A 14,923-nucleotide genomic window follows, 5' to 3' on the forward strand; every position below is an offset into this window, starting at 1 on the left:
ACACTAATGTTCACAACGTTCCATACACGTCGACACTGATAATCGTGTGTGATGTGTGTCTAAAACTACCACAATTGTAACCACAGGTAATTACACCCTAACTCAACTGTAAACATGAAATTTAAGTCCTGGACTACATTTCTGCACATAACACCTGCACCTTCCTAGAGAGCTGGTGCCCAGAAGGCAAAGCTCCGGCTGCTAAAGGAAGAGGGAGCAGTGTTGGACCACAAGATTGGAGACTAAGCTTACTGGGCACGGTCCAATAAACAACACTCCTGCACATAATTAGAATCAATTTAGCTATTTTTTTAACTTTGATACAAGGGCCAAGCACACACTATGGTGCTTTTACATTTTATGTTATTATAATGCAATGGTTTTAATTAACTTATGCAAATAAACTTCATTTTCAATTTCAGGTAATTACACCCTAGAGATCCGATCTAACTTGTTCTGCTGTATCCTACATGTTTTTCAGGGTTCAGTCTCACCCCAACATGGGAAATACTGATCAATTGTGAGTGTACGAACCAGACACTGTAGATGTAGGTATAGTGACTGCTCAATAATGAAGAATCCGAAGAGGATCTAGAAGTTCCATTGATAAGGATTCCTAGCTAACAGACATAGGAGATAGCTTAATAATATCAGAAAAGTATAATCATATTATCCTAGGTAGCTTGTCATCTGAGTGAAAGAAAAGACACTCACACGCAAATCATAGATCTAAAATTAGCAGTTGCTTTTCAGCAGATAACAAAGAATTGGAAATACACCTCTAAATTATCATATCAAGGCTGGTGGTATACTATCTGTCATAATCATAGAGTAGACACAACTCTTATGCATCCTATTTCGCTTGCCACCAAAACGACTGCAGCTTTGGTCTCCTGTCACACAATTTCTTGATGATAGTGCCAAAAAATCCTTTATACCCCAACCTTCCTTACAAGAAGTTACTAAGCCTCCTTGACTTCCCTTATATTGTATTGACTCTGCACAGATATCTAATTTCAGCAATATATATGTATATGCGAATATATCAGAATATCATCTTTTTTCTTCTTTTTCCTTTCCTTTGTTTTTTGATATATTCAATATGAACCAGACACTTTTTGTCTTTTAGACACAAATAGTTTTCACTGTACTTTCTTCTTCGATTGTAATGTAACTTTGTATTTTCATTATTCTTTATCTCCTGTTCCTCACTTATGAAATGTTGTATTGAACATGTGTACGAAGTATTGTTGTTTTGATTACTATTCTTAAATAAACTTATCTTTAAACTTAAAAAGAAATGTATAATCAAGAAAACCTCTACCAGTCAGCTGATCCTGAAGACTTTTTCTTCATGAGAATTTGCAAGGCCGAATATTTAATGAAATTGTGTACAATGCATTCAACACATGTGATACATATGAAATGCAATGACTGTGAAACTCAGTACCATATGGGACAAGATGTGCCTGAAGTTGGTGAAACTAGATAAGTCCTTTATGCTAGGAATTCAGTTCTCTTGTTTTGCAATATTTTATTCACGGGGCAGTGCACAGATCTCATAAGGTGATGGTGGAGAAGTGAAGCCAACAGCAGGGGTGAGATCAATATGAGTGACACCAGGAGGTGGGCAGAAATTGAATTTCTGCATGAGACTGGTAAAGAATATGAACAGCTCCATCTTGGCAAGGTTTTCACCAATGCAGATTCTTCGACCTGAAAAAAAAACATGTGGGAGAGTTAAATAAAGGAATTAATGGCGACTTTTCCCAGCCTCATTCTTTCTCCTTATAGGAAAAACTCCATGGGTATATATTTCTAAAATACCAATCAGCTCATATGTGTTGATGATTCTAATATTACGTATTTATAGTGTGTAATGAAAATGCTGGTAAAAGAAGTAGACAACCATAGGTTACCTTTTAGAAATAAAAAAAAATCTGAAGTCTTCCCATTTGTGATTATCTCAAAAAACACTCAGACAACAGGTCCCACTTGCGATTTCAACGTTCTTTGCTGCCTTAGTCTGTTAATGCTAATTGATATGAGGCAAGATTGAAGATTGCGATTATATAACTATTAAAGTAACACTAGAATTGTTATGGGGTTTGATAAAGCACAAACATAGTTCCAATGAGCAGATAACCCTAAAGTGAGCATTTCTATTGCAGCAGCAAATCTCAACATTTAGGAGCAGCAAACATTGCACTAAAAGAAATGGTTTTAAAGTACACTTTAAGCATGCTTAAAGCCACTTGTTTTTGGATTGTTTTTTTTAGAAATGCTTAAAGCAGGAATAGGGCAACTGTTTCCCAGAAAATTAAGATCTGATCAGAAGGGTGGGATTATTGGTGGTCCCAGTTGAAATACGCAGCAGGATATTGTCTATGGTCCATGAGGAGCATCTAGGCAAATAAGCAATGAAACTGAGGATTTGAATGGACTTTCTTTTGGGCCTTGCGTCAATAAGATTAAGGAAAGGTTTGTGGGAGAATGTGGTTCCTGTTTTGTCAGACATTAAATCCACGTTACTATTACATCTCCTGCTGAGAAAGTGGAAGCACCTTTAACACATTGGAGCAAAGTTGCTTTGGACCTTACGGACTCATTTGGGATGTTGGTGGAAATTCGATCATCATTTCTTACATGTTCTGAATGGCTTGAAATCAAGTTTTTGGAGAATGGGCTCACTCATACCATCATTGATTTTATGCTAAATGTTTTGTGAGGGGCGTTTTTATGTATTTATCCTTGTATCTGATAATGAGACTCAACTGAATTAGATTGAGATGAAAAATGGCTGGCATTCCATGGGAATCCAACATGTCAGGATCCGACTACATCACCCGAAGAGTAATGATTCAGCTGAGAGGTTGAACTGGGTTCTGAAAGACCAACTGCAGGTGTCCTTAATCAATTGAGGAATTTGTTATGGTCAACGAGATGGACTTCTCATGCTAGCTCTTGCATGTCTCGGTTTACCTAACTAAGATGTAGGGTTTCAGGAACAAGCATGAATGGGAAATGGGTGGGCAGAAAACAAATTGACTTGCAGAAGTTAAGTGGGGTGGTTGATGCTTAAGAGTTTGTGAGGGAAAATATATCAATTGTTCAGATGGGAACACAAAAGATCAGTGTGTAGTGTGATGATTTGGTGAGGCTCAGAATACCTTTTCAAGCTAGGAAGTGTTTGTCTTTTTTCTCATCTCCTATTCAAGTCAAAGAGGCGAGGGATAGTGTGGTAATGTTTTCTGGCAGAATAGTATAGATTAACCTATGTGTTCCAATTATTCACAGGAAAAGGCAACAATTTGTGTTGAGAACATTGGGAAAGAAGGGCCAAAATGTAGCCCAGGACAGTGTGGAGGAAATGGGAAAAGGAGGAGAAAAGTTGTCCTTTTTTGCACAGGGATTAGGCTAAAACAAATTATTTGCATTCTTAACAGAATTAATTATCAATTATTCAAACAGTATTAACTAAAACACATAAAATGTCATTCACTTCCCACACTTTACACCTCTAATCCAAACAAACCACACCCAAATTAATACTGTAAATGATTAATTACCCTCATTAATGATCAATTAATTAATTAATATTTATAATCGATTAAATATTATTTAATTAAAAATAAAGTACTTCCTACCCTTCGCCCTAAAAACACCACAACCTATAACTAAAACTAATTACACAATTGTCATATTTAATTGTCTATTATACAGTTAATATTAATTATCAAAGCATTATTACTTCATTCAAAATAAATTACTTCCTGCCCTTTACCCCTATAAACCCCACAACCCACACCTACAATTAATTACACAATTACCATAACTGATTGGGTTATAGGGTAGAACGTTGTTTGACTAAATTCATGTAACAATGAATGTTTTTGCTAATGAATAATTTCTAAATAAAAATATGTATTTGTTTAAAAATTATTATTTTATTTTATTTAACATATTATTTGTAGGTATTTGCAATATGCATTTAACATTATAATATGTTTTTCTTTTTTTTTTTTTCTTCAATTTTTCTCTATTTCTCCTGTATATTGTTTTGAAAGGAATTACCCGTGCACTACTTACTTACTTCGCAGCTCGGCAGTAAAGGGGGGGGAGGAGGAGGGTGGAGGAGCCAGAGGGCGCAAAACTGGCAATACATCTGTCCAGTGTAGGTTGGGTAGGGTTTTCCAGGGGGGGAGGGGTGTTGCACAGGGTGGCAGGGGTAAAAATAAAAAAAATCCTCAAATGTCTGAGCCCAAAAGGTACTTCATTGTAAACAGCCTAGCCTATTGACAGATATCTTTGGTTTTATGACCCAAAAAAAGATAGAGAAAGATATGACAACAAGGTCTTAGGGAATCTGGAAGAGGTAGGGGAAGGTGGTGACTGGTTGAGGAAATGACTCAATTACATTTTTTTATCCTGGAATGTCAATGGACTGCGCACCAGGGGCAGGAGAGCAACGATTTTTCAATACTTGAGAGACTCCCCGGCACAGGTCATAGTCATACAGGAGTCACACCTCCTCAAGGCTGAAACAACAGAGATTTAAAAAAAGGAAAAATGGGTAGACAATTTTTTTTGCACAGATCAATCAGCAAACATTAGGGGGGTGCTCTTTATTTTTTAAAAAACAAAGTCAAGTGTGGAACCGGGTAGCGCTCAAATGCGGACTGACTACTTTCCCTTCCCCTTTCACTCCCCTTCTGGACAACCCTGACTTCCCCCCAGGTGAGGGCCCAGGTGCATTTTCTCAATGGCGGGGCTCGGCGTGCCGAGCTGCGGGACATCTTTTTGACATGAACGGATTCCTTTCTTTCGACGACATTAAACAAGGATACGGGATAGAACACCCCCACTTCTTCCAATACCTCCAGCTCCGACACTGGCTCACAGACCCGAACGTCATTGCCCTGGTGGGACGCCCCATGACGGACTTCGAGAGGTGGCTGCTTACTAAGTCCACAGATAAGCGCCTCGTCTCCGAACTCTATAAAATGCTTGCCCCTTCACCCTCTCAGGCTAAATCACCTGGTCAAAGGCGCTGGGAGGCTGAACTTGGGAGGACCTTGTCATCCAAAGAATGGGGATACATCTACCATAGAGCCTCACACACTACACGAAACACCAAAGCAAGGGAAACTGCAGTCAAACTCGCCATATATTGGCACCTTACCCCGGTCCGATTACACCAGGGAAACCCGGGGCGCAGCGACCTTTGCTGGAGAGGGTGCGGGGAACGTGGTACCTTGACTCACATCCTCTGGGGGTGCCCCGAGCTGGGAGATTTTTGGAAACAGGTCCTAGATGACATAGACTCCACTTTCGAGACTGAAGTCCCGAGATTCCCAGCATACACCGTGTTGGGTCTGCCCAATGCTTTAATGTTTCCCCTCAAATCACTACGCGGCCGGCAGATGGGCGTTGCTATGCAGGCAGCCACACAGCACATCTTGTCACTATGGGGCACTACAACCAAACCTACGCACACGGGATGGCTCCACAAACTGTGGTTCACCCTTGGGATGGAGCGTATCCATGCCACTCTCACCAGCTCCACAGACGCCTTTCGCAAGACATGGCTCCCCTTGCTGACCCTCTTATCCAAGGAGTTCAATGAAATCACCTGCCCCAGGTATCTTAGGATTTTACGTCTCACTGACACCACCGGTGACTCCCGGTGACTCTACTAATTATGGCCTCGTCTTGCTCCCGCGACTCCATGCAGGTGTCACTGACCTTCGTGGGCACACTGGTCGGGGCGGGGGGAGGGGGGTTTTTGTGGGGGAGGGGGGGGGGGGGGTTTGGTTCGTGTTTTCTTCCTTATGTCGATCTTTTGTTCTTCCATGCGTGACATTGCATCGCTACTTGGGCGTACCTTCCTTGCTCCATCTGATACACAAGGGAAGACATGCTTGTCTGTCCCGCCCGCACTGTACGCTCTGAGTTTACTTCTCTCACAAGAACTGTCTTATTATATGCCTGTTACGAATTTCAATAAAAACACTTTTGAAACTAAACTAAAAAACAAAGTCAAGTCACAAATTGTGGAGTATAGGGAGGATAGCAGCGGTAGGTGGCTCATTGTAAGGGTTATGCTAGATGGCCTTCCATTCACCTTGGTCGGGTATGATGGTCCAAACCAGGATGACCCCTCCTATCTAAACATCATACGAGACAACCTAGTGGCTTTTCATGACCCAGTTATCTGGATGGGTGGCTTTAATATTGTATTAGACCCAAAATTAGACAAGTCCGCTAAATCTAGAGCCTGAGTCCTCTCCAAATCTAGACATGATCTTCTAACAATAATGTCACAACTAGGTCTTGCAGATATTTGGAGGGAAAGGGCAGGGGCTAAGCTGGGGGGTTCTTTTTGAAACTTCAAATACAAGCATGTGTCTAGGATAGACTATGTTTTTTTTAGTTATAGTCTGAAAGACCTATTGATAGATATTTCCTACCTTCCCTCACATCTCTTCGATCATTCGTCCATCTCATTTATATTGAAACCAGGACACAAACAGAGTCATACGTCTTGGTCATTTGACCGTACCATTCTTTTAGAAAAAGAGGAGGTCAATTTTCTTCGATCAGAGACCCGGTATTTCTTGGAAGCAAACATAGACTCTACGGAAATCCACACTATGTGGAATGCTTTAAAAGCCTTCTGGAGGGGGTGTATTATGAGCAGAGCTTCTTATAGAAGAAAGAAATATAGAGAAAGTATTGAGAACTTGGAAGGGGAAATGAAAACTATCGAAAACAACTTGGGTGCCCTAACTAGATCAGGAGCAGACTACGAAAGACATGGTGTGTTAAAGTCACAACTAGAAAATATACTACAGGCCAGGGCCTCTAGAAGGTGGGAGGCAAGCAGAATTTCTCATTTTGAGTTTGGCGAGGCGGCTGGTAAAATTCTTGCTTGGAAAGCTAAATCCGACCAAGTTCGAAATTACATCAGGGAGATTAGGGTGGAGGGAGAAGCTGCTCCCCGGCTCACAAAGGACCAAATAGGAGGCGCTTTCCGGGATTTTTTTCAGGATATCTACAAGGAAGATACCCGGGAGGATAAGGCAGGGAGGGAGGCCTGATTAGACCAAATTTCCATCCCAAAGCTCTCACCAGGGCAAAGCAGGACGTTGGAGAGGGAGATCTCTGTTGAAGAGATCAGTTAGGTTTTGGGGCAAGTGAAGCGGGGGAAGGAAGCAGGCCCTGACGGGTTACCAGGGGAATTTTATAGGGCCCTCAATGAGGAGATTGCCCCGGTTATGGCTACCGGTTTCAACAACATACTTTTGGAGGGTAGGGACCCTCCAAAGTCTTGGAACAATGCCACGGTGGTCCTAATACCTAAACCAGGGAAAGATCTGAAAGAATGTGGGTCATATCGCCCGATTTCGCTCCTCAACAGCGACTATAAAATCTTTGCTGCTATTATGGCGACTAGGTTGGGGAGGGTGATAAGTTCTATTATTCATGAAGACCAAAAGGGCTTTATTAAGGGTAGGCATTTAGCTGACCTTACGCAAGATCTGGTTGGGGTAATTGACATCGCTACCACCTTTTCTCTTCCTCTGGCTGCCTTTACGTTGGACGCAACTAAGGCCTTTGAGAGGGTCAATTGGTCCTACTTGGCTGCAGTCATGAGAAAATTCAATTTGCCTGAAAATTTCTGCTGTATGATTTCACTCCTATATAAGGCTCCGACGGCACGGCTTTATGTAAATAACTCCCTAACAGAGCCTTTTGAAATTTCAAGAGGTACAAGGCAGGGTTGCCCGCTTTCCCCCCTCCTGTTCAACCTTTATATCGAGCCTTTTGCCCAAATTCTCAGAGAGGAGGCTAATATACCATCATTTAGCTTTGGAGGGTGGGATAAGCGGGTAGCCCTATATGCCGATTATATCCTCATTATGACATCTAATCTAGATCTGGCTTTTCCCTCAGTGATCAGGAGGGCTGAGGAGTTTGGTAAATTCTCCGGATATAACATAAACTCCGAAAAAACTGAAATTATGGCCTGGAACATCCCTAGCACTCAGGCGGAGGTAGTGTCCTCCATGCATTACCTTGTTATTAGGATAACCCAAGATATAAGTAAAATCGCCACTTACAATCTTGAGCGAGTACATAAGTAATGTCAGAAACTACTAAAGGCGTTATCCATCTTTGGGAGGACAAACCTTCTAGAATGTCTATCCTGCCTAAATATACTTTTCTGTTTAATTCTATCCCTATGGCCTTTGATGTCAGACAAATATCTAAATGTCAACAAGAAATTAATTCTTTTATCTGGAGGAATGGAGCTACGAGTTGGCTTGGAAAAAGCTGAGGAGAAGGAGAGAAAAAGGAGGGCTAACGTCACCAGACATCCAATATTACGCTTGGGCGTTCCAACTATCCTACTTGAGAATGCTCCTAAAAACACCAGTGGATAATCCTAGGGGGAGGATGTTTCGAGCTATGTTGGAGGGGTCCGATCTTCCATCTGATGGTTTTCTCTTCAAGTTTGGGGACCAGAATTTAAATTAAAAAAAAAAAAAAATTCTTCAATCACTGGCCAGAAGTTGGTCCACAATTAGAAAACGAATAGGATTGAGCTATTTTTCCAACTTAGCACCCATGTGGGATTCTACAGGCACTCCATTGTGTCTTAAAGACAGATTGGCATGCCCAATAAAGGATGCTGGAATTTTGAATTGGGGAGAGCTGGCAGCAGGTGGCTCAATGATACTTTGGGATACTTTGCGGGAGAAAGTTGGGCCAGGTCTATCTAGTTTCAAATATATGCAACTGACTAGCTGGGCTCAGGCATTGACAAGGAAGGGGGTTCCCCTGGGAAATTACAGTAATTTAGAAAATCTATTGGTGACAAGGCCAGGGGGGGTAAGGAGGTCGCATGTTGGTACTGGGCGATCCTGGAGGAGATAGATGATGACACCAATCTCCCTGAGGTGCTATGGGGTAGTAAGGTGGGTGAGCAGTGCCAGCAGTTGTGGCTGAACTCTTTTAGCCTTCTGTACAAAATTGTGAAGCCAGCTTGGCTGAGGCGAAACCACCTATATACTTTACATCGAGCATATCTGTCTCCCCAAAAGCTAGCCAAATTCCAGCAAGGGAAAAAATGCAATAAATGTGATCTTGCTGAAGCCTCAGATGTGCATATGTTTCAAGCCATTAGTCGTTTTTGGGAAGAGGTGATGGATGCCCTATCCTCTATTCTTAACACCACACTGAGCATTACTCTCCCTTTGATCATCTTTGGGATAGAGGAAAACATCTTAGGACATGCCAGATCCTTTCTTTTTTATGCAATTCTAATGGCAAGGAGAGAGATATGTAGGTTTTGGGTGGATATAGCCCCTCCAACTTATGCGGGATGACTATCGACCCTATGTGAAGTTTCTAAGGTAGACTTGGCCAGACCCTGCAGTAGGAAAAAGGTTGCTTTTTGGGAGTGTTTGATACAACGGAGATAGGATTCTGTTTTTTTTAAACTTATTTATTTATTTTTCCCCCGGGTCCTTAGATTATGCCATCCTCCCTGCTCCATGGACCTACAGCAAGGGTCTTCTCCGAAATACTGGTCCAACAGGCTGAAATACGCCTAGATGGAGTTTCTGAAGGTCGCCCTCTTTGTGTGTAGCTCTCCTTCTTCCGCCAATTTGTCATTTGTCTCTTGTGCAAGTGTCCGAGCCACACTACTAGATCTGGGGGGCCTGACAAGGCAGCACAATGTGGTGGTCGGCGTTTTTTTCACACACAGGGGTATCGGCAAATGAGGACAAAAAAAAACTAAAACAAAAAAACATTATAACATGTTTTTAGTTTTAATATTAAATATATTCTTATTTTAATTTTTTTACATATTTATATATTTTTTTATTTACTTTAAAAAAAATTCTTTTTATTTTGTGGATGATATATTGTTTGTTTTTAGGTTTCAACTGGCTGGGGTGAGAATTGTAAATGTTACCCTTCCGCACTCCAACACTTTCCCTATTGAAGCACAGACTGGAGAGGGAATAGTTAATTTTATCCCGCTGCTATCCACCCTTTCCCTACTGTTGCACTCACTGGACGTTGGAATAGTAATGTTTACCTCTCCTCTATCCAACATTTTCCCGAGTGTTACACTGACTGGGGTGGGAATAGCAAACTTTACCCCTCCACAATCCAACACTTTCCCTACTGTTGCACTCACTGTAGTGGTAATAGTAATGTTTAGTCCTCTGCTATCCAACACCTTCCTTACTGTTGCACTTACTGGAGTGGGACTAGTATATTTTCCCTCTGCTAGCCAACACTTTCCTTAATGTTGCACTCATTGGAGTGGGAATAGTAATTCTTACCCCTCCACTATCCAACACTTTCTCTACTGTTGCACTCTATGGAGTGGGAATAGTAATTTTTGCCCCTCCGCTATCCAACACTTTCCATACTTTTGCGCTGACTGGAGTATGAAATCTAAGTTTAAGGATTTCTAATCAGTTTCACGTTTTAATATATAATAGAATGTTTTTAAACATATTTTATGTTATTGGTAAATGTATATATATATATATATTTATTAGTTACATTTTTATATAATTTGTAAATTATAAAATACATTACAATTAGTTTAATAATTGTTTTAAAGTAAATACACATATATATTTATATATATATACATTAATTATTATATATGTGTTTTTTAAAATTGTAAGATTAAGTTAAATTGGTATATTTGTTAAAATGTTTATTTAATCTAATTTACTCTTTTTAAATAAATTTGATTCTTATATATATATATATATATATATATATATATATATATATATATATATATATATATATATATATATATATATATATGTATATATATATATGTATATATTACCTACTGGCAGTCGCCAGTAGGTATATATAGTTAGGATTTTTTTGAATAGGGATTTCTGAAAATTCTATGTTGAATAACCTTGGCGTTGATGGACGGAATTGGCTGAAATTTTCAGGAAAATGCCACATTTTGTTTCTGAGCGTCCCCTGAAAGTTTGGGGGGTTTCGTCAAGAGGGGGCTGAGAAAAAAGGGGGGTCCCAAAACGTGTTTTTAACATTGAGTTTTCCATAGGGCGGTTGGACTCACTTTTAGCTCGAACGGCTGAATGGATTTCCACAAAACTTGGCAAAATTGTAGGGACTGGTAGCCCGATGTGCATTTGCTATGTCTCAAGATATATGCTCCAGTGGTTTTTACGAAAATGAACTTTGAAAAATATATATTGGGCTACATTGGGCTATATATATGTTAGAGCCCAAATGTAGCCCAATGTAGCCCAATGTAGCCCAATGTAGCCCAAAGATGGCCACCAGAGACAAAAAAAACAAATGTAGCCCAACTATCAGCCAGATGTAGCCCAACTATAGCCCAGTGACAGAATGTCCCCGAGTGTTCTAAAGAACAACTAGAGCGCTAACAGTCTTACTTATGACAAAAGGATGGCACACCTGAAGTCATCTTGATTGGAATAAAGTGTTAACACTTAAAACATTTAATTTGCAAAGGAACAAAATGAGGGGGTTCATTTTGCCATAGAAATTATGATTAGTGCTGAAGAAAGAAAAATTAGGGCATATTTTGAGTGACTTCTCAAATCCTCTTATATTTCATTAAAAACATTCTGATATGCAGTCTCCCAAGATGGCCACCAGAGACAAAAGAGCCCAAATGTAGCCCAAATATCAGCCAGATGTAGCCCAACTATAGCCCAATGACAGAATGTCCCAGAGTGTTCTAAAGAACAACTAGAACGCTAACAGTCTTACTTATGACAAAAGTATGGCACACCTGAAGTCATCTTGATTGGAATAAAGTGGTAACACTTAATACATTTAATTTGAAAAGGAACAAAATGAGGGGTTTCATTTTGCCATAGAAATGTTATATATATATATATTACCTACTGGCAGTCGCCAGTAGGTATATATAGTTAGGTTTTTTTTTAATAGGGATTTCTGAAAATTCTATGTTGAATAACTTTGGCGTTGATGGACGGAATTGGCTGAAATGTTCCAGAAAATGGCACATTTTGTTTCTGAGCGTCCCCTGAAAGTTTGGGGGGGTTTCGTCAAGCGGGGGCCGAGAAAAAAGGGGGGTCCCAAAACGTGTTTTTAACATTGAGTTTTCCATAGGGCGGTTGGACTCACTTTTAGCTCGAACGGCTAAATGGATTTCCACAAAACTTGGCAAAATTGTAGGGACTGGTAGCCCGATGTGCCTTTGCTATGTCTCAAGATATATGCTCCAGTGGTTTTTACGAAAATTAACTTTGAAAAATATATATTGTTCTACATTGGGATATATATATGTTAGAGCCCAAATGTAGCCCAATGTAGCCCAATGTAGCCCAAAGATGGCCACCAGAGACAAAAAAAAAACAAATGTAGCCCAAATATCAGCCAGATGTAGCCCAACTATAGCCCAGTGACAGAATGTCCCAGAGTGTTCTAAAGAACAACTAGAGCGCTAACAGTCTTACTTATGACAAAAGTATGGCACACCTGAAGTCATCTTGATTGGAATAAAGTGTTAACACTTAAAACATTTGATTTGCAAAGGAACAAAATGAGGGGGTTCATTTTGCCATAGAAATTATGATTAGTGCTGAAGAAAGAAAAATTAGGGCACATTTTGAGTGACTTCTCAAATCCTCTTATATTTCATTAAAAAAATTCTGATATGCAGTCTCCCAAGATGGCCACCAGAGACAAAAGAGCCCAAATGTAGCCCAAATATCAGCCAGATGAAGCCCAACTATAGCCCAATGACAGAATGTCCCAGAGTGTTCTAAAGAACAACTAGAACGCTAACAGTCTTACTTATGACAAAAGTATGGCACACCTGAAGTCATCTTGATTGGAATAAAGTGGTAACACTTAATACATTTAATTTGAAAAGGAACAAAATGAGGGGTTTCATTTTGCCATAGAAATGTTATATATATATATATATATATATATTACCTACTGGCAGTCGCCAGTAGGTATATATAGTTAGGATTTTTTTTAATAGGGATTTCTGAAAATTCTATGTTGAATAACTTTGGCGTTGATGGACGGAATTGGCTGACAAATTTCAGGAAAATGGCACATTTTGTTTCTGAGCGTCCCCTGAAAGTTTGGGGGGGTTTCGTCAAGCCGGGGCCGAGAAAAAAGGGGGGTCCCAAAACGTGTTTTTAACATTGAGTTTTCCATAGGGCGGTTGGACTCACTTTTAGCTCGAACGGCTGAATGGATTTCTATGAAACTTGGCAAAATTGTAGAGACTGTTTGCCCGATGTGCCTTTGCTAGATCTCAAGATATGTGCTCCAGTGGATTTTGAGAAATTAACGTTAAAAAAAAATATATATCTGTGACAGCGTCCCTGTTAGCGCCCCGGTTGGCGTACCAGACGCGTAACGGAACTTCACGAGGAGAAGCGGATTGGCTCTCCGGTGACTGTCAACATTCTAAACAGTCCGGAGCGGCCGCCATCTTGTCTCTCGGTAGGATCGAGAGACAAGAGGTGGAAATAAACGAATGGGGAAATGAATGAAAGGGGGCAAGGTAGACCCCTCCTGACCCCCTAGGATTGATGTGGGGGCTATTAAAGGGCCCCGCGGGGCAAAAAAATAAAATAAATTTTTTTCGATTTTTCGCAGTGGAAGCGCTACCCGGTACGCGAACCGGGTAGCTCACCGGTAGCGTAACGGGAGTCCGCCATCTTGTGTTTCGGATGAATTTAGTTACAAGATGGAGGATAAACAATGTTGGGAATGGGTATAAGGGGGCACGGGAGACATATGGCTGAGGAGGCCCATATATGTAAAAAAAAAAAACTATTTTTTTTCAAATTTTCGCACGGTTAGCGCCCGGTCCGCGCACCGGGTAGCGTTCCGGAAAGCGTAACAAGGGGAAAACCAAGGGAAATATTAAAATAATATTTTAGAGTGCTTTGAGGTAGGGTAGCTCTGAATAGAGCTGTTGTGTTGTGTGGGTGATGTAAGTACCAACATGTAGGTACCAATGAAGAGTCTAACATTCAATGTACACCGTCTCCTCTGTAGATATTTTGTATGTTCTAATATGGGTTATTTAAATGTAAATGTGTGGAAAAGCACTTCATGCTTTAAAGCAATTGTATTTTTGAACTGATTGTTCTTTCCTCTTAGTCCTCCTCTTTGTTTTTTTTTCCCCACACTCTTCTTCAGCATGATAGTTGATAAATTTGTTCCCTCAAAAAATTTATATACATAAAAAAATTATATTAAATACATATAAAATATATTTTTCCTTTAAAAGAAGAATCCATTTTACAGCTTTTGATATTTGCTATTAAAAAACCATTGAAATTCACTGAAAAAACCATAGGTTATAGACCATATATAGTTAGGAATTAGCATTTACAAAAACTTGAAAATTCACTGAAAAAACCATAGGTTATAGACCATATATAGTTAGGAATTAGCATTTACAAAACCTTATTTTACTCACACAAAGCCATTGAAATTCGCATATATAGTTAGTTGCACTAACTATATATCGCGCACCCGCAATCCACTGCTGATCATGTCACATATTACATCATTCATGACATGGTCAGTGACATCACTGATGACATCACTGATGACATCTCAAATGACATCACTGTTGACAACATCCAGTGACTGTATGTTTCTGTAAAGTTAAAATATGTCTTACATATTGAAGAATGAGTGGATGAATAAGTGTCTGGATGAAGGATTTAGTAGGTGCATGACTGACTGTATGAGTGAGTGATTAAATGTGTCTCACTGAGTGCATGGGTTAGTGACTAAACCGTCTTAATTTCTGCATCCTTATGTCTGTTGTTCTGTAAACTGCTGCATGTGTTGATCAGTAGCTATATGAGTAACT

General features: G+C 40.0%; 1 protein-coding gene across 1 annotated transcript in view; it reads right to left on the reverse strand.

Annotated features, from left to right (window-relative positions):
- Positions 1-647: 647 nt before the first annotated feature.
- The window catches only part of LOC144762421 (cytochrome P450 2K1-like), a 455,676-nt gene continuing 441,400 nt past the window's right edge, over positions 648-14,923 (reverse strand). The window contains exon 9 of the mRNA XM_078647601.1: positions 648-1,716. Coding sequence (XP_078503727.1) covers positions 1,535-1,716 — 182 coding nt within the window. The 3' untranslated portion in view covers positions 648-1,534. The remainder of the gene's footprint in view (positions 1,717-14,923) is intronic.

The sequence above is a fragment of the Lissotriton helveticus genome, chromosome 6 (genome assembly GCF_964261635.1).
Source record: "Lissotriton helveticus chromosome 6, aLisHel1.1, whole genome shotgun sequence".
In the NCBI taxonomy this organism is placed as follows: Eukaryota; Metazoa; Chordata; class Amphibia; order Caudata; family Salamandridae; genus Lissotriton; species Lissotriton helveticus.